Source organism: Antechinus flavipes, chromosome 3 (genome assembly GCF_016432865.1).
Source record: "Antechinus flavipes isolate AdamAnt ecotype Samford, QLD, Australia chromosome 3, AdamAnt_v2, whole genome shotgun sequence".
NCBI lineage: Eukaryota > Metazoa > Chordata > Mammalia > Dasyuromorphia > Dasyuridae > Antechinus > Antechinus flavipes.
Window position 1 is genome coordinate 443,364,205 of NC_067400.1, and position 27,245 is coordinate 443,391,449.

General features: G+C 34.9%; 1 protein-coding gene across 6 annotated transcripts in view; it reads right to left on the reverse strand.

Moving 5' to 3' along the window:
• The window catches only part of FMNL2 (formin like 2), a 355,622-nt gene that overhangs the window by 130,998 nt on the left and 197,379 nt on the right, over positions 1-27,245 (reverse strand). For all 6 annotated transcript variants that reach the window (XM_051986395.1, XM_051986390.1, XM_051986392.1 and 3 more), the window contains exon 2: positions 23,119-23,202. In XM_051986395.1, coding sequence (XP_051842355.1) covers positions 23,119-23,202 — 84 coding nt within the window. The remainder of the gene's footprint in view (positions 1-23,118; positions 23,203-27,245) is intronic.

Sequence of the window (27,245 nt, forward strand, 5' to 3'; positions counted from 1 at the left end):
AATAGGCTACTCATACAGTGATGGCTCATAAAGAGAAAATAGGGAAGACAACATTTACGAAGCTGGATCTTATGGCTACACTTTTAAAAATCTATTTTGACCACTGTTTCAGAAACATAGTGCTCTTAGCATGACTAATATGAAAACATATTTTACATGATTGCACATATATAATCTATATCAAATTGCTTATCGTCTTAGGGAGGAGAAAATTTGGAACTCAAAATTTTATTTTAAATTATTTTATTTGTTTATTGTTTATTAAAATTTATTTCAAAAATTAAATTTAAAATAACTTTTAAAAACATATAGAGCTCTTAAAAGTGGCCAAATGTGGCTGGCTTAGCTGAATGTGTCATATGGAACTGAAACCACTAGCTATATTATAATGAAGTTTATCTCTGGAAGAAAAATAAAACCTTGGCCTCTTTTTAATCAAGAATTAGATCATAGTTTATTAATTAAGGGCTTTCCACAGCTATTTCTAAATTTATACATCCACCCAACAACACCTGCAGAATTTGTGACTCAGCTATATGTATGTGTATACTTACATGGGAAAATGCTTAATTGGGGTTAATTGGATGTTAATTGGTACTGCTGCTAAGACATTAAAACAAGTATAGTTAGCTGAATATGAAAGTAAGAAGTTCAAACTAATTCTTTATGGTCTTCATAGAACTTCCAGACTAGCAGTGCCCTAAATTCTGAAGGGAAATGAATACTGTTAGGTTCATTCAAATGAGCTTTGAAATTCTGGTCTTCAAATCAGGCAAACCAGAGAAAAGAGAATCTAAGAGAAGTGAAGACAGGAAATTTTGGCTCCTGGGGCCCAGCATTATTTAGATTTTCCCCCTCCATTCTATTTAAATTGTTCGTGGCTATATATTATATATGTATATGTCATATATTAGCTAAATTGTGTAAGCTGATTTGACATTATCAGGAATAAAAGAGATGTCACCCTCACTTTACAATTATGAATGTTTTATGATTGTTCTTTAAACATTCATTTTGGAAGTTTTAAGATGGCATGAGTTGTCTTTTCCCTTTTCCTATAGAGAAGTGAACCACTTGAGTTTGTTTTCTAATAACCGAATAAGCAAACCAATAGTCTAAATGATCAATCATCATGAGCAATATGGGAAACAAAATACCATTCATTAGTAAGCATTTACTCATTGTATCAAATATTCTTCAGAATAAATGCTAAACAAAAGAAGCTGACAATGTGAAAGACAATACTGGCACAGACAGACCTACAGACAAGAACCTAGGAGATCAATAAAACCTACAGACAATGAACTCTAGAAAACAATTTGCACAAAAAGATACACGTCAATTCAAGTATTATTATAATAGGATATAAGCTCCTTTTTTTGTATTCATATTTCCAGTACAATGTCATATACACAGATGGTATTTAATAACTGTTTTGTTTAATTTAAAGTAGTGTCCCTAAAGTCAAAGGAGGGCAGAATAGTCAAAAGTGTATGATTAACAATGCTCAGTGTTATGAAAACAAAGTCCCAAAAGTTGGTCAGGGAAAAATTTTAATCCCCAATAACATTTGAGATAAATCAATCAATAAATATTAAGCACCTACTATGTGTCAACCATGTGTGGCTGAGGATTCAAGTATGAAGAATGAAATAACCTACTCTCAAAGCATATATATATTCTAATGATGGATGGAACAAATATCTATGAAGAATAAAGCCAAACATAAGACATTTCTTCTTCTGTGACTAGTGGGAACTTGATTTGATTTCATAGAAAGAGCACTGGATTTGGAGTCAGGTGATGAGTTCAAATTCTGATTCTTATCATCCTGAGCACAGTGTTCTTTCTATAAAAATCAAATCTACTTCCAGCTAGTCATAGAAAAAGAAATCTATGTTTAGCTTTATGTTTTACAGATATGTGTTCCTACACCTCTATAACCTACAATTCCATGTATATATAAGGAAATAAAAAAAATAAGTAAGAAAGGGAGAAACACCCCCTCACAAAAAAAGAAAAATCAAAATGAGATATTGTTTCCTCACCATTACAATAACCATTTATAGCTGATAGATATTTGTTATAATGACTCAATATGGTGGTTACAGTGTTATTACAATTTCCTAAACAATTCCTTGTCTTAAATCATATCACTCTCACTGAATTTTTCATTGCCCTGTTGCTTGACCAAGGCCACTGTCATTTTAAATCTAAGCTCCAACAAGATGTATGATATAGGACCATCTGTACTTTTCTTCCCTCGTTCCTATCTTTAAAAGTTGGCTAGTTGGCCATCCCTAAACTCAATTGTGCTTCTTCTCAAAAAAATTTAGCACATCAGATCCATTCCACAGGCAAAGATTTTTTGGAACATTGTGTAACATTCTTTAGTGCTGAAAATAAAACACTTTTTTATTTGGGAAAAGGATGAAAATTTCCAAGCGTTCCATTACAATTCTCAGTCTGAAAATAGCTTTTGGTGAGACTTTTCCAAATTATTTCCTTCTATTTAGACTAGGAAGATTATCTTCTAGTTAAGCAGGTCTTTTTTGATCAAAATACCCTCCAACTTATTTTTTAGTAAAGTAGTACATATTAACTAGAATTCTCTAATCCCAGGTATAGCTTTAAAAAATTTCCAAAACAGAAAAGTGTTTAATTTAATTTTGAAGTAAATATTGTGCCAACAATATAGTATTTCATTATTTTATGAAAATTTCTTAAACTCCAGCTTTTAACCTTCCACTATCCAGTAAAACTTATAATCCTTTTAAGCTAAACTTTCCATTTTTTTTAAAAGAAATTGTTTTGTTCAAACAAATATTTAAAAGAAAAGAAACACACAATGAAAATAGTATTTGACTTGAAGGAGACCTAGACTCAAAATCTAGTTCCCGTATTTATTAGTTATGAGATTGTGGGCAAATGGCTGATACTTGAGGTATCTGGGTGGCACTATGGACAGAGAGGAAGATCTAAATTAAAATTCAACCTCACTAATTAGCCACATGACCCTGAAAGAGTCAGTTCTCCTGTTTACCTCAAGTTTTCTCAATTTGCAAAATGGGGATAATAATATCAATTCACTGTCAGGTTTGTTGGGAGGATCAAATGAGACAATATTTGTAAAATGCTTAGCACAGAACCTGGAATTTAGCAGGCATTATATAACTGCTTCTTCCCTTCCCCAATAAGTTTTCCTATCCGCAAAAGGGGGTTAGCAATATCGGACTGTTGTAAGGAAAGCATTCTGAAAACCTTAAGGCATTATATAATTGAAATTAGCTACTGGTTTCCACTTGGTTAGGGTTATATGGGAGTCCGTTCCCCTCCCCCCACAACTGTTACTTAGAGGATAAGAAATAAAATTTGTGAAACTACAAGGTCACATTCATGCTACCATAGAGCTGTGTGGGATTTTCCTAAAGTACAAATCTAGCCACATCACTCCTTTACTCATTAAATTCCAGTGGTTCCCCACTGACTCTAGGATCAATGACAAACTCATCTGTTTGGCTTTTAAAGACTTTCACAACCTACTTCCAATCAATCTTTTCAAGTGTTGCTTTCTTTTACATGCTCAGTGGCCCATTCTTGCTTACCTCATTTGCCAGCTCTATGCCTCTGCAACACTATCCCTCCATGCAATCCTTTTTCATCCCTACATCTTGCAAGTCTCAGTTTCTCTCAAAGAGTCAATCAAATGCATCTCCAAAATGAATCCCTTTCCTGATCCCCCTCATTGCTAGTATTTCTCATTCCCCCAAACACCTTTTATTTTATAATTCATTTCTTGTTGTTTTTCCGTCATATCCAACTTTCATGACCCCATTTGAGGTTTTCTTGGCAAAAAATACTAGAGTCATTTATCATTTCCTCCTCTAGTTCATTTTACAGTTGAGAAAACTAAGACAAATAGGGTTAAGTGATTTGCCCCGGATCATACAGCTTATACTAAGGTAAGATTTGAACTCAGGTATTCCTGATTACAAGCCTAGAGTTCTATCAACTGTAAAACCTATACACACACACACACACACACACACACACACATTATATATATATATACACACACACACACATATTACCTTCTCTGAGACAGAATATAAGTACCTTGAGAGCAATAAATTTCTTAATTTTTGTCTTTGAACCTCTGACATCTAACAGTGTCTGATACATGGTAGGTGTTTAATAATCACTTGGGATTAAAAGGGAATCCTATATAATTTATTACTATAGAAATAGGGAAAATATAAGCATGACTCACAGCAGAAAGTTATTATTCACAAGAAACAGGAGTCACTTAAAACTGTTTGCCTCAGTTTCCTCATCTGTAAAATGAGCTGGAGAAAGAAATGGCAAATCAATTCATAACTCTGCTAAGAAAATCCCCAATGGAGTCCCAAGTCCTGGTTTAAATAGCTAAATTGGTAATTCAACAGATAATTTCCTACCTATGGTTGCTATCACATCACTCTATTTGTGGTCAGTTGCTCTCAGAATAAAAAGAAAAAGCAAAAATTTAAGATTTGTTGACAGAGACACAACAGAACTTTATAGCTCTGATATCTACAAACAAAAGTAAAATAGGCAATTATAACTCCAAATCACCCCAAAAATCGATACAATCTGATCCAATTCAATTCCCACTTATTAAGCACCTACCATGCAGAAGAGATCATCTTAAATAGGAAAATAGCATATGTTGAAGCACTCAAGGGCTTTGCAAACCTTCAAGGGCTTCATAAATGCTTATTGTTATTAGCCATTATTACTCAAGGATCTCACCTTCTATTAGTAGGATATAACAGGTAAGCAAATAAGCCTAAGCATGATAATTTGAGAAGGAAGAAGAAAACTATGCACTAAGGTGACCAGGAAAATTTCCCTATAAACTACAGCACAGACCGCAAACCTTGAAGGAAGCTAGCAATTCTGAAAGGAGAAGTGAAGGGGAAATGTGGTCCAGGTGTGGGGACAAAAACACAGCATTGGGAGCCGAGAAAATGCTATATTATGAATAACTTCTGTATAGATACATTTCAGTTGGTTTCTTTTAAAGCTTCTTTCACCCAAGGGCCTGTGTTTACCAAAATATTCATAACAGAAGTTTTTGTAATAGCAAAGAATTGAAAACACAGTTGATTCCTATCGTCCTAAGACTGGATAAACAAATTGTGGTATAGAATATTATTATACTATAAGAAATGATGGATGTTCAGAATTCAGAGAAAAATGGAGAAATATAGGTAGATAGTCTGATGAAATAAAAGGAATCAGCAAAATAATATATACAATGACTATAGCAATGTCAAGAGAAAAAAATTAACTCAACATTATAATTATGATCAAATCTCTTCCCAAAGAAGAGACAAGAAAATAAACCTTCCGCCTTTCCTAACAGAAGGGGACTATGGATTAAAAGGACATATATTCTGTTAGACTACATTGATATGTTAATTAGTTTTGTTGAACTACTTTGCTTTTTCCTGTTTTTTTACTCTTTATCAATACATGGACTTTTGGGGAGGGTAGAAGGGATCTTTGGGGAAATCTAGATAATGTAAAAATAAAAGATTTTTTAAAATATTTACCCTAATACACATTCAGTGATATTTATTAATAAAAAATATGGTATGAAATGAGAAAAATCTCCATTAGAAACAACATTTTGACCAACTACATCTTGAAAATAGGCAGAGAAGAATTAGAGTGAAGAAGCTGACTTAAAATACCTAACATTGTTGTAGAACAATCAAGAAATCCCATTAATGTTAACAGGTAATCTAAAATATGAAATGAAAATATCTTTTTTTTTAAGGTTGAAAAAATAAATAAATTCAAATAATGTCAACTACTAACCATGCCATTATCATTGACTGTGATTTATTATAGTGATACAGAATTAGAATCTTAGCAGTGGCTCTGATTTAATTATATAAAGGTTATATAAAGGCATGATAGAATAAGTTTTTTATATAGCCAGCCCATCCTCCACCATGCAAAAATTAATAAAGAATGAGATCATACAAATACAATCAACACTCCATAAAATAATTAGTTTGGTCAAATTATATTACATGCATTGTAACTCAGTGTAGTTAACTTTTATAAAAGTCTATCTTGATCTTATTCTTGGCTTAACATGTCACAATTAAAAATAAAATGACCAAATACAAGCCAAACTGCCATTCAAAGCAGAACTAATAATAAACATGCCCCACCAAATGGTTCCATAAATTCCTTTTGCTTTCATATCCTTCTAAAAATCTTCCCATTGTGACTCATTAGTTCATTATATTTTATTTCGGGCATATGCAAATAGGATCACTAAACCTTTCATGAGACTAAAATTTTTGATCAACCTATTTTAATAACAACAATAATTCGCATTTTATATAGTACTTCAAGGTTTACAAAGCATTTTCCTCACAGAAACCCCTTTAGATAGTAATTGAAATTATCGTTATTCCCATTTTACAGAAAAGGGAACCAAACTTCAAAGAGATTAAATGACTTGCCCCACAGGTTTAAGTCACACAGATAGTTTTACTGCAGGACATTAACTCAGGTCTTCTCATTCTGAGAACAGTAATTCTTTTTACCAGCTTGTAACACCTCTCATCAATCCAGAAATAGCACCACTTTATTAAATCTCTCTTTTCCAGTACCCTTCATCAGTTTCTTAAATCAGAAGATTTAGAAAATAGAAACAGTCCCTCAGAGCAGAGAGTCAAATTTAACCATCACTGAATATCTTTTAAGTGCAAATCACAATACTCTGATCCTTTGTTATGCCCATCAACTGCTTTCTTTGATCCTACTCTCAGGCAGGGGAATGAAACTAGAAAATCAGCAAGTTGACAACTGGGATCACTACAAATTTCAGTGATCTAAACTCAATTGTACCTTCACAGTGCCAGGCACATAGTAAGTGCTTAATAAATGCTCATTAACTGACTGAATGACATATTGTAAATCAAATGCTATTTGCTGAACCTGGAAAAGTGCCCTTTTTATATTCCCAAGGTTTGATTTGCAGCACCCAAAAGAACTCCCACTAGACAACAATTAGATTGGTAAGTAAACTGAAATGACAATGAATTTTTAAATACATAGGGACTTTCAAGTGTAACTTGTGTAGGCAAATAGCCACAAATGATATACAGAATCTCTTTAATATGTAGTTTATTATATAACATCTCTTTTATCCAACCCATCCAACATGGCCTTCACCCTAATTCAGCCTCTATCATTATTGGCCAGGATCCTAAAACAGCTTTCTCATTGTTTCCAGCCCATCTCCCCAAACTTCCAAAGTGATATTCCTAAAGCATAAGTCTGAACATGTCACTCATTTGCTCAATAAACTCCACCAGCTCTCTATCATCTTTAGGATCAAATACAATTTTTTTTTAAAGCATTTACAACTTGACACCAATCTATATTTCCAGTCATTTTATATTACATCCTTTCTCACACACTATGTCTGAGTCAAATAGAACTTAGTGTTCCTCCTACAAGGAATTTCATTTCCATTTCCAGGTTTTTGCATTACTTTCCCCCCCCCAGGCCAGAGACTCTTAGTCTCTTACTCACCAGATGAGGTCCTCAATGGTGTTTTGGACAGAGAGAAACTAAAGAATTGATCCCTGAGGCAAGCAGGGAGAAGGTACTGATAGAGATCAGTTTAGCTCCGTCCCACCCTTTGAGGAAGTCATCCAGTCTGAAATCCAAGTTATGTCTTGGATATAAGGCATATCCCTCTATAGAGGTCGCCAGTAGTCTCACCTTGCCATGTTCTGTCAGAAATCCCATCATGTCCCTGAGGTTAAATTTTCCCTATAAAATCTACATGTGGGCCATCCCATGGCTGCTGCCCTCCTTTGAGTTAGTGTCTCAGGGCACTCTGCCTCGGGGTATCTTTCCCCTTCCACTTCCTCAAGCCATGTGGAATTTCCTCTAACTCTACTACTCTTCCCAACCCCACTTCTCCTCCTTAGAGCTAGCTAATTCTTTTAGGGTGCTAAATTCCTTTCAGAATTTAGTCTGCCAGCTCCAGGGGCTTGCGCCAGCCTCATGGAGTACCTTTCTACTGGATAATTGTTGAGTTCCACTGAGGAATTTGTCTTTTCTATGCTCTCCCAACTCTATTTTATATTTACCATTCCCAGTGTCTATTGTATCCCTTCATTTTGTCTGTAACCTATTCCCCTAATTAAATCTAACTTTTGCCAAAGAAAATGGAGGTTGTGAATTCTTCACGTGACCAAACCTTAACTTTTGGTATCTGCCATCATCTGGTGTTTACATACATCATGTAGATCCACAAACCACAAACCTCTTAGAATCCCTAGAATCCCTTTAAAATGCAGCCTAAGCACGCCCAATCAATCCCTGTAACTAGCATTATTTACCTTATTTTGTTTTAATTTGCTGGCATTTGCATGTTATCTCCCCTTTTGAAATGTAACCTCTCTAAAGATAAAGAGTTTTTCATTTTTGTCCTAGCCCTTGGCACATAGCAGAAGCTTAATAAATGTTTACTAACTAATATATCTGGATAGGCCATAATAAAACTATGTTCCTCAAAATGGAAAAAAAAAAATCTGCATCTTAAAACCTAATGTGTGGGCAGCTAGGTGGTTCAGTGGATAGCGCGCACACACATACTTATCAGCTGTGACCCTGGGCAAATCACTTAACAGTGTTTGGCTCGGTTTCCTCATCTGTAAAAAGATATGAAGGAAATGGCAAACAAACTACTCCAGTATCTTTGCCAAGAAAACCCCAAATAGGGTCACAGAGTCAGATGAGACAAACAGCCAAACAACCAACTTGGTGTGTCTATCAGGAAAGTGGCAGATCTACTTTATAACACCAGCATTTTGCTTTGAATCTGCATGATAAAAAAATCGATATTACAACTTTATGCTCTATGACTTTCAGACCTTTCCTTACCTACCATTACATGACCCATCTATGAAAATATTCTCTGGATTCATACAAATCAAGATCCATTCTTGTTTTCTCATCCACTGTGACTTTTGGCCAATAATCCTACAAGTCCTCCTCAGAAAATGTCCTAGAAAGCTTCCTCTAATCTTAATATTTTATAGATAATGCAATGATTATCCATCTGTTATTCCTTGCTCTGCACTTGTTTTTTTCCTAGTCCATGTGTTACAGATGATTCTTATCCACTACTTCATACAAACATGTTGCAGATTACTTAGAATCAAATCAAGGATCTTTTCATTCTTCCTTGAGTCACCTGAGATTTAGATATTCAACCATGAATAAACCCACACTTCATACTTATAATAATTACTGTAGACTACAAAGAATATATGCTGATTTTGATGTTTTGCAGAATTAAGCTGTTAACAAAGCTCAAATCATACAGTCATGATTTATTTATGATCAAGAATCAAGATGGTTAGGAAGAGACCTTGGAGTTCATCTAGGAGAAGGCTTTTGTTTTACAAATAAGGATGTAGATAGGTTAAAACAACCCTCAACTCCTCTCTCCAGCCTTCAGGAAACAAGTATTACTGAAACAGTTGTAAAACAGACTGTGTTTTTAGCCCCTAACTGCCCTGCCTCCCCCTTAAATCTGGCCTGTATGAAACCTGAGTGCCTACTATAATTGGCCTCTTAGTACACAGATGCTCACAGCTGCAGAGGCAGTTCTTGGAGGTCGCTATGGAAAAGTAAAAAGGAGATGGGGGTGGGGAAGAGGTATGATGAATCCAAAGAGTAAAAACTGCTTCCAAGCTTTGCAAATAAATGAGTGACTGCCCTAGGAATGGAGCCAAGAAAGGAAGAAGGACAGGGAAGGCAAATAAGTGATACATCTGTGCTGGCCTTAGCCCTCTCTCTCCTCACTCCTGAGAAGCTGATATGAATTCTGGATCACAAGTACTTTCTCGCAGTCTAGTACAGAAGCAGGGGCTTTTCATTGGTCCAAATACAGGAAAAGTATTGTCTTCAAACACAGAATAGAAAGGTAAGCTTTACATAATAGATATTTACAAGTTCACATACACTCGATCCCCTTCTACTCTATGATGTACATAGAAATGCTTTCATTTAATATTTAAGTTCAGAATTTTTAAAAATTAAAAAAAAAAAAAAACACAAAAAGCCCGGATACCAGCCCAGGCTGGAAAGGAGACTACAGTGAGATTAGGGCTGTTTGGAAGGAGACAGAGGAAATTTACAGTAGGTCCCACAGTTCAGGAATTTGCCAAAAATAATGGAGATGGCAGGATAAATACAGCACAGCAGGTTATAAGGATGCTGTGAACGACTGCAGAAGGGATAGGGAAAAGAAAGAAAGGATGAAGAAATGCCATCTGTTTCACTACCATAGTAAGAAGCTGTGAAGAATGGAGAAGAGAATTGGCAAGACTTTTCTTCTACATTTACTAAGTTGCCAAAAAAAAAAAAAAAAAAAAAAAAAAAGGCATGAAAAAGGAATTGGAAAAAAAAATGCTTCAATCTATACCCAAGAGTTCACACCAGTTCTTTCTAGATGTGGATGGTACTTTTCATCTTGAGTCCTTTGGAACTATTGCTCTTTCTGTATACAATACTCTTAAAATTCACTGCTTACTTTTTTTTGCATCAGTTCACGAAATTCTTCCTGGGTTTTTCTGAAACCATCCTCCCCTTCATTATTTCTTACTGTACAATAATATTCCATCAGAATCACATATTACAACTGGTTAAGCCAGTCCCTAGTTGGTGGACATTCTGTACAATGTCTTCCAGATCCTGAGAATGTTGTGCCACAGTTCTCTTTAACTGTCTTGACTCAGTTTCTCTGTACTAGTTTCCCTGCACTAGTCTTGACTAAGTTTCCCTGAACTGTTCTATCTCAGTTTCCTTAACTGTTCTGCCTCAATCCCCCTAGTTGTAAAACCCCTTTCTGGTCCATTAAGGCTGAGACCATTTGCTCTAAGGTTATAAATTGTCAATGTAAGACTCAAGATAAGAGGGGGAGATCAGATTTCCTGATCCTTTCTGTCCTCAAGAATTTACACTATCCCTCTAAAATATTCCAAAAGATAAAACTATCCCGGATACCTCATTGACATCCTTACTTCTGTTTATTCAGACAGCCTCACTCTGGCTTTTAGTAAGAATTTATGGCCTCCCCCCATCCTGACAGAACCAAATGGGTCCGTGAAAAAGTTTTCCCGCTTCTGTTCTCTTTCTTTGTTTGTAAAAGGTAGTTAAGGGTTTGGGATTCTCCCATTCATAGCTGGATACTTGAGCCAAGAGTCCTGTCCAGTCAATTATGCTCTCCAAATAATAAAATATTAAAAATCTCTCTTCTGCCTCAGTTTCTCCAGCACTACAAGAAGACAGTTCTTTTAAAATTGTTTTCCTTTTTATTTCACCTCTTAAAATTATATCAATCATTGCTTATTGAGTGTGGCCGGTTCTATATTTGAAGGTGTAATACTGTTTTAGAAACATAGCTGGAGAATGAGGAGGTTTGCTGCTAAATGACAAGTTTACACATACGCACACATACTCATCCAGGAATTGTGATATTAGTTATGTCAAATTCTTCTTTGTGGATTACTCCTTTTAAAGAACTATCAGGCTCAAGACACTATAGAGTTAGTAAAGGAGGAATTTACTCACAGGCCTGCCCAACTCTAAGGTTACCTTTCTCTCCAGCACTTTTTGTTGGGAACTACCTATGACAGAATACCATGCATCCAGTTAGAGGATAATTGTGGATAAAATGCATAGCTGATGTCGATTGATGATCTTTAGCACATTCTTGTTGAGTAATTTAATATTTCAAAGATTATCATTTAGATATATCTTAGTGCCTACCCATTCTCTGGTAGTAACAGAGGAACTTTTGAAAACTTCATTAACTTCTTCTAAGAAGCTAAGAAAGTTGTAATTAGCATATCAATTGTTTGTATGCAAACATAATTCTAAAGGCTTAAGGGTGCTTGAAAAAGTTTATTCTCTAAATAGTTAAACACTTCCAACCAAAATATTGTTTACACTATTTGCTTAGCTAACAAGTTCTTTCAAAGGGGAGTGCAAAATAAACTAGCCCTTTCTAAATGCTCAAAAATTATGAATTAGCAGAAGCTACTTTAATTAGACAAAGTTCTCTTCATTTTTCTACTACTTCCAGGAAAAGCTAACTTTTATAGTTCTGCTAAAACATTCAGTTTTCTTTTGACAGCCATACAACTCAGTCCATTTGGCCCTGTGTGCATGGTGCATGTGTGTGTATTTCTTTAAAGAAAAAAACTCAAATTCTATTTCCAGGGCCAGATGGGCAGGCACACGGCACATGGCCTGAAAGACACAGAATTTGACTGAGGTCTGGGCTTCTGCTGAGTTTGGCTGTCGCTGAGAAGCACATTTGACAGACCACTTAATTCTAGCTGCCAAAAATGAGTTAAAAAGGGAACATATTTCTCCTTCCTTTGCCTTTTGTCTTCCTTTTTTTTCTCTTTCTTTCCCTCCCATAGTATTGACAGACTAATCTTTTTCCAGTAGAGTTTGCATGACAATGCAATGGGAATCAATAGAAAAAATAAAGCTAGTTTTGGAGGTTCTGTCTCAACTTTCCAACACTCTACAAAACATAATATGACAGAGCCCACAACCCAGCAGGTTGGTCACTGATCTTTCTGCCTGTTAGTTTTAGAACAAGAAACCAGAGGCCTATGACTTGGAGTCCAGTAGAGAAGAGTCCAGTAGAGAAAGTCTCCCTTTCCTTTATAAGGATGGGGATCAGAGCCTTCTCTTTATAATATGCAACTTTCAGTAACTTTCCTAGAACTGATAATCTTCAAATCCCTCCACCTAACCCCACCCTTACTTAAAGAAAGAAAAATATGCCCTTTTAAAATGTCAATTATAGAGTACATAAAAGGTATCTGTTGTTTTTAAGCTTCTGCAAAAATGACATTTTCCCTCACTATTTTCCTATCTATTCTAGCATAGTATTATGAAACATGATTTTTTTGTGAGTCCAGGTTTGAATATCAATTTCAGCACATATTGCCTCCGTGACCCTAGTTAAGCCACATAACTTCTCAATTTCCTCAATTGTAAAATAAGGGAGGTAAGTTAGATCTCTAAAGTCCCTTTCAGTTCTAAATCTATGTTTCTATCCATGGCACATCATTGGCAAGTTTCAAATGAATATTCTTACATTGAAAATTTACAAACAGATCCATAAACAGAAATAACACAGAGTTCTCTTCTCCAACCAGTCATTTTCTAAGTTCACCCCAAATTAATTAACTTTTATAAAGCTTTTAATATGTATCAAGGACTATGTTCAGCCCTGCTGCTACAAGGAAAACTAACCAACAATGTTCTGAAAGTAGAAGACAGACAGACAGACAGACAGACAGATAGATAGATAGATATAGAGAGATAATAAAGTCATCATTTTGTGTATGGATGTGTTATTGTTCTTTGTCCTTCATTTTCTGAGGATCAATGACATGACAGATATAGACAAATAAAACTTTAATGAGGGCTTAATTCCTTTGCAGCCAAATACAAATACTTAGTATATACTTTTGTACTGTCTTATTTGTAGCTATAAGGGGAAGTTATGGTTCACATCTGGGAATATGGTCCTGAACACTATTGTTTGTTAATAGGATGACAACAAAGATGAGAAAGGATAAGAAGGAATTATCAAAATCATCAAGATAGCTAAACAATATAGAATTGATTTTACACAATCAACATAATTAGAAATTAGATCAAACATAAAAAACAAGAGTTACTAAAGAATATAAGGGGAGGAGGATAATTTGTAACAACAGCTGGAAACAAAGAAAACATTTATATGAAGTCAGTATCTGAGAGTCTGGAGGTGATTGTGTTTAAAAGAAAGATCAGAGCTAAACAGAGCAAACACAGCCAAAGATGAGGGCAGAGTTGAAAACAGGAAAAAGCAGTCATGTTGAGGTCAAATGGAAGATAGAGTCCAAGTCACAAGTTTTAGAACTGTACAGGGTTTTACTAGTGAGCATGTCCCCTAAGGCTCTCATTTTACACACAAGAAAACAGAGGTTTAAACAAGAGAAATGATCAACCCAATGTCAGATAGTGATAACAAAAAGCTGAATGTAAACCCAAGATTTCTGAGTGCAAATTCCATGCTCTTTCCATTACAACATGGCTTGTCTTCACTAATGCTCTCAGTAACCTTTATAACTTGGATCAGACTACAGGATAAAGGAGACAACTAAAAATACAATTACCAACATCTACTGCTATTATAGTTCAGTGGCAGCAGCTGAACCATGAAAAAATACTGAGGGCATTTTTTCACAACTACAGGATTTACTTGCAACTGAATCTTTTGGATGGGAGTTTTAACAGTGATGTAGATTAACTGTCCACAAGCTCTTTCTAGTGACTATAGGAAATAGGAGAGAAATCTTGATAACTATTATCAAATGAGTTACTATATGTAAAGCACTAGCTATTTTTATTACTACTATTAGAAAACTGTGAGCATGGTTACAAAGATACTAAAGGTCCCAGATGGTGACTTGATCATAAAATTACCCTCTTGTCTTTCTTCTCTTTATCTAATGGCCCTTTCTGACCTCAGCTACTGTTTCAAATAAATCAATAAACTACCCCCCTCTCTCTCAAGGTACTGTCTGCCCCATCTTTCTGCCTCAACACTGAAAAACTGGTCAGAATTTATCAGCCTTGGTCTTCACATATATCCGTGAAATCTTCTATGGGTATATATAATCCATAACCATAGTCTCTAGTCTCAATTTTAGGAACAAAAGCGCCAAGTACAGTGCTCTAAACACAGTAGAAGCTTAATAAATGTTAATGACAAAAGTCAGATAAAGATAAACGAGACCATAACTTTCCAAGTCTCCATTGTCCTTATTCAAGGACAATTCTTAACTTCTGATTGTCAAACTCCTGCATAATTGCCTGAAATGTTCTGACCCAATTTCACAAATGGAAAAAAATAAACTAAAACAAAATCTGGTCTATACAGTATAACTGGATCCATGCAACAATGACTAAGATTTGCATAAGAACTTAATAAGATTTGCAAAATGGCTCACATACTAACCATTTGATTCATATAGATATAGATATAGATATAAAATATACATGCATATATGTAAGCCTGTGAAAATAAGTAGTATTCTTATCTCTATTTTACATAGCAGGAAACTGAGGTTCAGAAATATTAAGTGACTTGTCCAGGGTCTGAGGCAGGATTCAAATTTAGATCTTCCTCACTACAGCAATGGAAAATAGGAAAACCAAGGTGATGTAACATAAATATTCGAATGATTGAAAGTTAAATAAAGATTGGTTATTTCCAGGCAAAAGGGATATTATTATGTTAATTATTATTAATTATAGTCTCCATGATTAAGTAGTTAAAAGGACATGGATTGGTCTTGCTCCCAAAGAAAGGGAAGAACAACTGTCTTTGTTAGAAAAGATCTTGATGCTTACACAATAGAAGCCCCTGACTTACTTATGGCTGCATTCAAATGGCAGAAGGTATTCTCACCTTTCCCCCTACCTGGCAGAATGCCAAGGCTAGAAGGGTAGGAATCTAATCTCTGGAAGATTTGATACAGGAAAGAAAATCTGAAGGTAAGGCTCCTAGCCACTTCTTTGTCCTGGGCCTTTTTTATTCTCTTTTTCTTCTAAATTATTATGTAGAAGTGAAGTTGAATATACTCCTCCCCTCTCCCACAGCCATCATACACCCCTCTACATAGCCCACTCTGGCTGCAGTGTAATGCCATAGTCAGCCATCAGAGGGCAAGAGAGAGCCATGTGAGGGACACCCTCCCCCCCCAAAGAATAGGGTATTCCCTTCCATACCTGAGAGACTTGATTTCTGAGAATTTCCTCATTTCATTCAAAATTTATTCACTTCTAATCACAAAATAAGTAAGACAGAGTTCCTACTCTTTAAGAAACTTAAAATCTAAAAATTAGGTTTTCTAAATCTATTACTAAATTCCACTTTAAACAGCATAAGTAATTTGTGAATTTGTCCTGTCCCTCAACTTAAAACTTTTTTATTCAGTGACACCCTACTTCACCAAATGACTAATTTTTTTCAGCTTTACATCTTAACCCAGATAGGCTACTAGTTAGATAGCTCTGAGAACAGAGTATAATAAGATTCTAAAAATCCAATTCAGAGATCTTGATAAAGGTTCTGTGGAGATAGCATCTTATTTATTCACAGGTTCATTTTATGGAACAAGGGATCTATATGCAACACAATATATTAGAAAAAAAGTGGACTGGGAATCAGGAACTTTGACTCCAAGATCTATTCGGTAGTTGATAGAGTCCTTGAGGAAGGAACTACACTTTATTATTCCCAGTACCTGGCACAGTACATTACACAAAATAGAAATTTAATTAATGTTTGTTGAACAAAAATGAAGACCTATCTATAGGCTAACCTCACTCTTTATAGTAAATATTTTTCATTATATTATAAAATAATATACATTAAAATTTTTTAAATCACCTTTGGCACATAAATGGAGGATGAATTAGAGTGGGGTAATGATGGCTTAAACCAACACTGCAGCTACTGCAGCTCTGTGAGTAGAAAGGATACTTACAAAGAATGTTGTGAAAGTAGAAATAACAAGATTTTCAAAACAGATTGGACATGCTGGGAGAGTGAGAATGGATAGTTAAAGATGACACAAGATTGAAGGCCTGAGTGACTGATGGGTCCTGACTGGTCAGCACTTAGAAGGAATCTCTCCATATGCAACAAAATATATTAGCAGTGGACTATAATCAGGAAACTGAAGAAAAAAAGCAAGCTCATCAAGTCTATGGTATTTAGCTTGTCTCAGATGAGACCAAATTTCACAAGCCACCTATCCTCCTTTCTCGATGTTTTTGTCATTCACCCCACTGCTGTCTCTCCTTTCCTACCTCATTCTGTGAAGACTACATTAAAATAAACAGTACCAAGGCTTCTAGCAAGGGGATAAGGGTGTGTCAATAGACTCCCTTTTGGCTTCACTCACCATTCCTCTAACTTCCCCCCCCCCCCAAAAAAAAAAAAAAAAAAAAAAAAAAAACAGCACCACCCTTCTCTGGCCATGATTCCCTTATGTGTATTAACTCTTTCAAATAAGGATTTATCTTCCTTTTTTATTTGTATTCCCAAAATTTATTATGACTCTTGGTATATGCTACAATATACCTTTTGTAGTCTACCCAAAATGTTTCACTGATACTGCCTTGTATTAGTCTCTTTGGAATATCATACATGGATAGATAGTCAGATAGATGTATGTAATATTCCTGAAGAATATTCCTCGTAAGTAAATTCCTAGAAGTCAGTATCTTCTATGTCTTTCACAGCACTTTGCAAATGTTGAATATTTAGGAAATGTTTATAATTGATTAATTAGATGAACAAAGGTCCAGTTGCTCTGTCTATAAATTCTTATCCCTACTATAATTGGAAACATCATTATCTTCCTTATTCCTTAAGAATAACTACTTTTTGTTTTTGCTTCTATCACAGAGATACATTTTCAGATTCTGTATCCCTTTCTCTTCAACTCAATTCTTTCCATTTCTCTGTGGATGCCAGATTGGCCTAACATCTTCTCCCATCACTGCTAAGGAATTACCACATAAACCTATTTCTATTCTTATTCCTCTTCCTATCCCCTTTGACAATTCACATTGATTCTCTCACTTTATAATTCTAGTAAATCAGCCTAAATCCTAACTATCTACACAGCATTCTCTATGCAAACATCTGTTTTTGTCCTATAGGTTGAACATCTAACTATGTCTTCTATAGTCATTGGCATTTCAAATATCTAGCATTAACCTAGGAATATTTTCTGTAAATAAACTTTGATCATAAACAGCGACTTTGGGATTTACTCTTTTAATAAATCTTTTCCCCATTTTCCTGGACTAAATTAGGACCATTATCATCTTAAAAGCAGATATATTTGTTTTTTCCAATTAATTAGAAAGTATAAAATTGCATTGTGTACAAAGAAAATACTTCATCAATTTTCAGATATGGTTCACTCTAAAAAAAAAAAAAAAAAAAAAAAAACTTCCAAATAATATCACTTTAAGAATTACAAAGTATTTTCTTTATACCATTATCTTTTTCCAAAATGAAATGATATGATTCAGAATTACTTGTTAATGGCAAACTAAATCTATCTGGAGGAGAAAAAAAGAGAAGATGGGAAGAGGAAAAAGTCAGAACAGGGACAAAGAGATGGAAGGATGCTTTGGAGGCCAAACTCTTAGTGGATTTCAAAGTTCACCATAATCTCACACAGTTCCATCTATCAGACAGGAACCCTTTGTCCCAATTAGATCAATCTCCTTTCTTCCACAAATGCTGTGCAAATTTCTACTATGTCTTTATATAATGTTAGTCCTCCTTCATGGAATGCTATCTGTTCAAATCTTAATATAAATGAAGTCAACTTGTGGTTGATGAAGATGAAAAATGTAGCCTTGTCCCTTAATCTAATATTCACAATGTCTTAGATTTCCTCACTGAAAACATATAGAAATCTTTACATTCATTCAATAATATAGAAATATATGCTATAAGAAGATTTAATGAGGATGAGGTCCCAACGGCAGACATTCAGTCATTTCTATATTGTCTTAAGTTACAAAGATACTAGCATTTATGCACTAGTATGCACTCACACTCTTCATATAACTATTAAACTATGACTTTCATGATTCATTTCATAGTATCTAGTATTTGTGGCTTCGACGGCCCTTCTTGTTATATGTATGAGGACATGTTTACTTCACTGCAAGTACTATCTTCACTCTAGAGAATATAAATGAATCATTACTGCTTACTGTAGAAATACATACATACATACATATATAAACACACATTTAATAAAAAGCTACATTAATTATTAAGGCTTCTTCCTCCTATTAGGATCTTTTTGACTTGGGAAGTCATCCCCATATCCCACAGAATTTGAGTTAACATTTCTATATAGAATTAAAAGGAGAAAATTTTTAAATACCTTTAATTCTCATTTGAGAAAATGTGTCCTGGAACTCCTCCTGAACTCTATACATCTATCATAGGATTTTAGACTTAGAACTAAAAAGAACGTTAAAAGTCATTTAGTTCAACCCCTTCATTTTACAGATGAAGAAAATGAAACCAAGATAGGTTAAGTTATTTACTTAGAGTCACACAAGTATTTGAGGCAGGATTTGAATTGTTCCCAATTGCAAGTCTAGCATTCTATTCAGTATGCTACACTGTTAATAAATAAGTAATTGGGAGTTAAATTCAGTTTAAAACCCCAAATGAAGAAACTGAAATGGATAGGAGAAACTGACCAAAACCCATGATTTTAAATTCAATAGAGTACTCATTCTAACTTCTATTTTGATTGGCTTTACTTTAACTTGGAGTTAAGCTCCCAAAAGTACATGTCTGAAAATGCCCACTTACTATTCAGAAAACTTTAATGATTTCCTACTGCCTCTAGGACAAAATACAGACTCCTCCAGCCTTCTGTACTGGCTCCAATCTCTCTTTCCAGCCTTATTTCTCTAGATCCTCTCACATACTTTACATTCCAGCCAAACTGGACCACTAACTGTTGTTGCCTGATCTTGTTTATTTGGAAGCCCCTACATCTCCATGCATTTGTGGTACTGATGGTGGTATTGATGGTGGTGATGGTACTGCCACTCTGTTCTTTTCTCTTTCTGTATCTCTGTTTTTTCCTTCTCCTTCTTTCCTTCTCTTTTTCTCTTTCTCTCTCTCTCTCTCAAATATCTGAAATGTACACTCCTCCCGCCCTCCCCCCATCTATATTTAACCCTATTAAAATTTTTCTTCCTTCAAAGTCTGAATGATATGCCTTCTCTTTGATGAAGCCTTTCCTTCTCAGATAAAAGTAATCTCTCTCAATTAACCTTTTTTTCTTTCTGGTTTTTTTTTTTTTTGGAAGGGAGGGGGCAATTGGGATTAAGTGATTTGCCCAGGGTCACACAGCTAGTAAAGTGTACAAGGCCATATTTGAACTCTGGTTCTCCAGACTCTAGGACATATGCTGCCCCTGCTCTAATATTTTCTTAGAGCATTGTGCCTGGATCTTTATTTCCTACCACATTCTACCTTGCATCAGACTTATTTTGTATCTCCTCACCAGCTAAATAAAACGACAAATGGACAGTTAGATAGAAAACTCCTTGCAAACAGAAACTGTCTTTTTTTCATCTTTTTATCTTCACTTTCTAGTAGATTAACTTATACATAGTACATGCTTAATAAATATTGTTGAGTTAATTGTGAATTAAACTAAACTGAATTTATAGAAAAGAATGAGCAAAATGATGTTAGTTATGTAATGGTATTAGCATAGATATAAACTATGGTAATGTATGGAGAGGAGAAAACAACACATAAAGTACCTGCCCAGGCCACTGCAACAAAGAAATTATAGGGAATGGAAGCACAAAAGTAGAAGCCCACTGCATATGTTTTCATTGTGACTGAGCACCATAATCAGTCAGATGACAGGAGACTGGAACATCAGTCCCCGAATTAAGGAGAACTGTTCAAGTGATGCTTCGCGTCAACAAGGCTGCTGACAAGAGTGAAAGAAAAGACATTCTTTTTTGAATGTGTTGAGCCCAAGTCTGGAAATGATACAGCATTGTGGGAAAAGAATGAAAACTCAAGTAATTGTATGCTGATTAAACAACCAGCTAAAGAGTTAGGAAATCTGAGCAACCGAGCCCACTGAAGTATTAGATAGTTTACTCTATTATGTTGATTCAGAATCCACTAGAAGCATTAACTGATACTGGGAGACATCTGCCAATGCTTGATTCATACGTCTGTAATTTCTTGAAAAATGAAAAATCCAAATGATATAATAAGGTAGATTAAATCCTATTCTCCTTAAGTGAAATCTGAGTGCCTTTTTAATTTAAGAAAAAAAATACAGATCTAATGACTCTTTCCAGATAGTTATGGTTCTATTGCTGTATTTTCTGTACTTTCCCCCTACCTCTGTCAAACACCTGCCTATTCAAATCCAACAGTTCAAGTCTAATCTTGCCTAATTGCTATATTATTATGTGTACCACTCACATTGACATTTAACATCATTCATTGTTACACAAATTGCCTATGTGGTAGAGAGGCAGCAGAGTGTGGAAAACAGTGGTGTTGTCAGCAACACTTTGGAGATGAGAGGACCTCCTGACTCCAAACCATTTAATCACAGCCCAAAGGTAATATGAAATCATTCTATGAGAATGGCATAAAGTACTACATGAAGAATTCAGAGAAGGAATAGAATAGATGGAAGAGCTAGATGTACCATGACTTAAATAGTGAACCAAATTTAATCATTTTCACTGAACTCTTCCCCTCAATTCCCTCTTTCAATCACTGTTTACCTTACTCCCCTTACCATTTTTATGACTTTTTCTGCTTAAAGAATGCCCATTCTTAAAACATAAATAACATTTATGCAACCTATGGCATTTGTGTGATGTTGTCTCTCCCAAGAGAAAATAAGAACCTTGAACATAGAGAGAGTTTATGTTTGCATCCTCAAAACTAAGTAGAGTGCCTGGCACATAGAAGACATTTAATAAATGTTTCCTGACTGGAGATTAATTATAACTTCTCTCAAGGATAAAGACCAAATGCATACTTTTTTTTTCTATTTCCTCATACTTCCAACAAACTGGGTGTATGATAAAAAAAAAATTTTTTTATAATAAAGAAATGTTTTTAAAAGACAGATCTATGATTCCATCAGTGTAAAGAGTTTTCAAGCACACTATAAGGTTAAAAGACTTACCCAGATCACACTGCCTATGTGTATCAGAGATGACACTTGAACCTAATTCTTCCTGACTCAAAGGCCAGCTCTCTACCCACCACATTATACTATCACTGCAGGATTGGAAGTGGAATTGTGGAAATTCAATTGAACAAACAAAATTATTGTGCTAATAAATATTTGTTGTTAAATAAAATTGTTTAAAAAAAATGAAGTCATTTCCCTCAAAAATGCTTATATTCTACCTTTGCATGCTAAATATCATCTGATTGAAAGGTAGAATATATGTATATATAAACACACACACACACACAAACACACACTCTTTCTCTTTATTACACCCTGATCTACCCTTCTCTCTCTCTTTCTCCTCCCTCTCCTTCCCCTCCCCCCCCCCCCACTGTAAAATCTTCTTTGAGCTCTATAGAAGAAGAGTGCTATATGAATTCAAAGAGTTTTAAGTCTCTGCACTAGAGAATACATGATTTCCACTCAGAAAATATCATACCTTTTAAAAAGTTTTTAAAAATATTTCTTTAGCATTCAAATCCTCAAAAGAAAAACACAGGAGCCTTTAAGGGCTATCATTTTGTTCTCTAGAGAATTTTTCAGGCAGTATATATGTTTTGTGTGTGTACATCATGTAACAGAACTAAACAATGTTTCTTTCCTCCGCAGGTTGATTTTTTTAAGAAAATTTCTCTCTAAAAGCTTCAATAATCCAACAGCTGACCAGTCCATACAAACAAGTACCAAAATTGACTGTTTTTCAATGAGAAAACCTTCCTCAATGAAGGAATAATGGTGATAGTGACTTACTCTAATAGTACTGAACAAATTACTCTAATAAGGACATCAAACTCACAGACTCACTGTAAGAACAGTAAGGGTCTTCAGAGAGTGACTTGTCCCGTGTTCTCATTTCACAGATGAGGAAACTAAATAACAGAGTGGTTACTTAAAAGCTGAAATAACCACTAGCTCAAGTTACCCAGGAAGTAAATAACAAGTAAAAATGCCTAGAAAATTTTCCATGGTAAAGGAAAAACCAAAGCAGGCAGGAAAGAAATGTTATTTTCCAGCTTTTTACAAGTCAAGTCCAATGAAAAGACAAAAAGTCATAATAATTCATGCTTTCTTTGATGTATGACTGATATATACAATAAAGATATCTGGCTTTTCCTTTCTTTCTTCCCTTTTCTTCTTGACCAGAAAACAATGAGTTGTTCCTTACCTGATCACAAATCAGCTCCCATTTCTTCTCATTGTCATATTGGCGCAGCAATCTGGCTTTGTCAGGAGGTAGGTTCATTGCATTCTGCAAAGAAAGGGAAAACATGCTTCAGATACCACAACAGACTAAAAGGTCAGAAGTGCAGACCAAAATAACATGATTGCGGTTGTCTAATTTTTTTCTTTTGAATTCCTGGCAACTGAGTTTGCCCAAAACACACCCTCCCCCACAAGGAGCCATTTAAGCATCAAGTGGCCTCAAATGGAGACAAATCCCAAAATTCCACATTAAGACATTTGAGGACTATTGGTTTGAAAAAAGAGCCAGATGTTTCAAACAATGGAAATGAAAAGTTCCTTCTTTTAAATGGTCAGCTTTACCACTCACTGGTCATTAGAATTTCACCCCTTGTCGTGCTAATTCTATAATTCCAATCTTCTGTGAATGTGACATTGCCTCACAGAAAGACAATCACCAAAAGAAATTCAATGTGCCAGAGCCCTTCAGTAAGCAATAACAATAAAAAATTAAGTAACATTAAAGAAGTATATGGGGGGATTTGTGTATTATTTCCCACATAAAAGAAACATTGGTATTAAATAAAATACATAGGCTGGTCATAAAGGGAAACCAAGGTATAACTAATGGCAGCCCAACTGATGGATAGGCTCTACTGATTTCACACAATTTCAAGAAAATGAAAGGAAATGCTTCAGTATGTTGGGTGGACTCCTGTGATAGATCTGTGGGAAGACATGGATAAGAGCTGCACAGGATGAACATCATTTGGTGGAAATATCCACATCTCTGAGATCACAAAACCATTGGCCAACTAGAATATAAATGAAAATATTTCCCTTAGGATGAATGCCAAGACAAACAGCTACTCTTCTCTGCTTCATTGATGAAGAAAGTTTACCTTGGGAAGGTCTACATTCTTAGAGAAATATACATAAATACTGCATTTATACAATGATTCCAATGTCACCTCCCTTCTCCTTCCCCATCCCCGATTGATTGTTTTCTAATGGCAATGACAGATTTGAACAGATCCATTCATAATCTGGTCTAGTCTTTCTCACATATTTTCAAAATAGCCACATCATACTGAAACTGCAGACTCTGACCAAATAGAAAAACTCCTTTGCTTAGGTCTTTCTGGACCTTAGTTTTCTTATCTTTAAATTGAGGGTAAACTGAATAGTCCCTAAGACTCTTCCTAGCTCCAGGTCAGGGGTTTCTTATGCTAAGATCCATGATTTAAAAGAAAAAAAAAAACATTGTTAACTATATGTCAACAGAATTGTTTTGCTCAATAATCTAGTATATTTTATTTATACATTTAAAAGCATTATTCTGAGAATTCCAAACTGCCAAAAAGGTTCACAACACATACAAAAAGGACAAAACTTCTGCTCTAGACACTATGAACACATAATAGGTGGTCCTTTAAGGCATAAAATCTAGAATCTAGATTTTTTCTATTCTGACTGAACTAAATGGTCATCCATTGGATTATTATTGGATATGGTATCCATATGGGGTATAGATAATTATACCCCTCTTTTTTTTTTTTTAACTATTTAACTCTTAACTACACATGTACTCCTCCCCATATTTTCTCCTTCGAGCCTTTACATTCCTTAATTCTCCCTTTTCCCCCCAATCACTATCAATTTAATTTTCCTAATGCAGAGTCTCTCATGATGTTCTTCCTCTTATCAAAAGCCTTCGGTAATTCCTATCATCCCAGAATAAGGTCTGAACCACTCCATCAAAGAAACAAAACATTCAAGGCCTTCCATGAGCAGGCTTCAGTTTATCTCATTACCTTCTACTTTACCATTATATACCCTAAGATATGGCCAAGCTGGACTACCTGCATTCCTTGAATAAATACTACTTTCTACCTCCAAGTATTTGCTCATGTTATACTTTTTGCTTGAAATTCAATTTCTACCCCATCTCTATCCCACCCATACTTCAGAGCACAGCTCAAATACCCCTCACAAGAGGTCCCATTTAGTCCTTAATCTAGAATTTATCTTTTCTTTCTCTCAACTTCAAAAAGACTTTATAAATAAGTGCTTAACGAATGTTTGTGAAAGTAATTTTATATTTCTACCATGTATTACATATGACTAGAAAATGCCTTAGATTCCATATTAGACTATAAACAGATTGAGAATATGGACATATCTTGGTCATCTTTAAATTCTCAATGCCACCTAGCACCACTTTTCACTCATCTTAAGTTGAATAAAATTTGTTGAATGATTTAAGTGTCAGCATAGTTGTATGTAGGTATGGTGTTCCTGAACAAATGCAAACTTTATCCTGCACGCCTAGACAACAAACAAAATGTTCACAGTACCCCCTTTTTTATTTTTTCAGGAGCAAGAATGAGATCATTCAGAGGTAGTAAAAGTAAGAGAAAATGCTATAATTTGTACAGAACTTGTTTTTCTATTTTTGTACCCTTGTCTATTAGGATTGTGACCTCTCTATGATTTACCCAAAAGATTACCTAGAAGCACCATCTCATCCAGAATAGGGCAACTTTCTTACTAGAAATTAAGAGCAATGATTGATAATTTACCAGGGAGCCAATACTTACACACACAACTCAATTTCGTAATTTTTTTTTTCTCACTCACCAAACACACACACACACACACACACACACACACACACACAGTCAAATACCACAAGATAAATTGAAAAAAGTCCACAGCCACTGCTTTAATACTCATGATGTCCATGAAGAACCCAGACACAATAACCTTTCTGCCCAAAATCCCAATCTCTCCTTCTGTATAGCTTTTTTTTGAGGACAGTCAATTGAGAAACCTGTTCGTTATCTCTGGAATCTGATGTTGTGACATTTCTGTCATCCACTAATGCCATTTATCCCAACTCAGTGTCTAATTTTCTTCCCAGATAATGGCTTCAGATTGTCTACTATCTCTGCTCTAACCAATATAGACCATAATTAATCTGGCTCTCTTACTAACACTTTTTCAAGTCCTCTTCCTTAATAAAGGTTGCCAACAAACAAAATACATAGAAACGTTATCAAGACAATACCAGAAATGAAATTTACCTGAATTTTCCATTAAAAGATCAGCACTTAGCAATTCATTTCATAGGAAAATGAGATGGAAATAAATCTTACTGGGCAATTTAGAATTAATTATAATAGAAGATAATGAATACAGATTTTGATATGTTGTTAATAATAAATCCTAGTATATAGGTAATATAAGTCTTAATATTCAGCTGGTGCCAAAGATAGCACTTTTTTTTTTTTTAACTATTTAACTCTTAACTACACATGTACTCCTCCCCATATTTTCTCCTTCGAGCCTTTACATTCCTTAATTCTCCCTTTTCCCCCCAATCACTATCAATTTAATTTTCCTAATGCAGAGTCTCTCATGATGTTCTTCCTCTTATCAAAAGCCTTCGGTAATTCCTATCATCCCAGAATAAGGTCTGAACCACTCCATCAAAGAAACAAAACATTCAAGGCCTTCCATGAGCAGGCTTCAGTTTATCTCATTACCTTCTACTTTACCATTATATACCCTAAGATATGGCCAAGCTGGACTACCTGCATTCCTTGAATAAATACTACTTTCTACCTCCAAGTATTTGCTCATGTTATACTTTTTGCTTGAAATTCAATTTCTACCCCATCTCTATCCCACCCATACTTCAGAGCACAGCTCAAATACCCCTCACAAGAGGTCCCATTTAGTCCTTAATCTAGAATTTATCTTTTCTTTCTCTCAACTTCAAAAAGACTTTATAAATAAGTGCTTAACGAATGTTTGTGAAAGTAATTTTATATTTCTACCATGTATTACATATGACTAGAAAATGCCTTAGATTCCATATTAGACTATAAACAGATTGAGAATATGGACATATCTTGGTCATCTTTAAATTCTCAATGCCACCTAGCACCACTTTTCACTCATCTTAAGTTGAATAAAATTTGTTGAATGATTTAAGTGTCAGCATAGTTGTATGTAGGTATGGTGTTCCTGAACAAATGCAAACTTTATCCTGCACGCCTAGACAACAAACAAAATGTTCACAGTACCCCCTTTTTTATTTTTTCA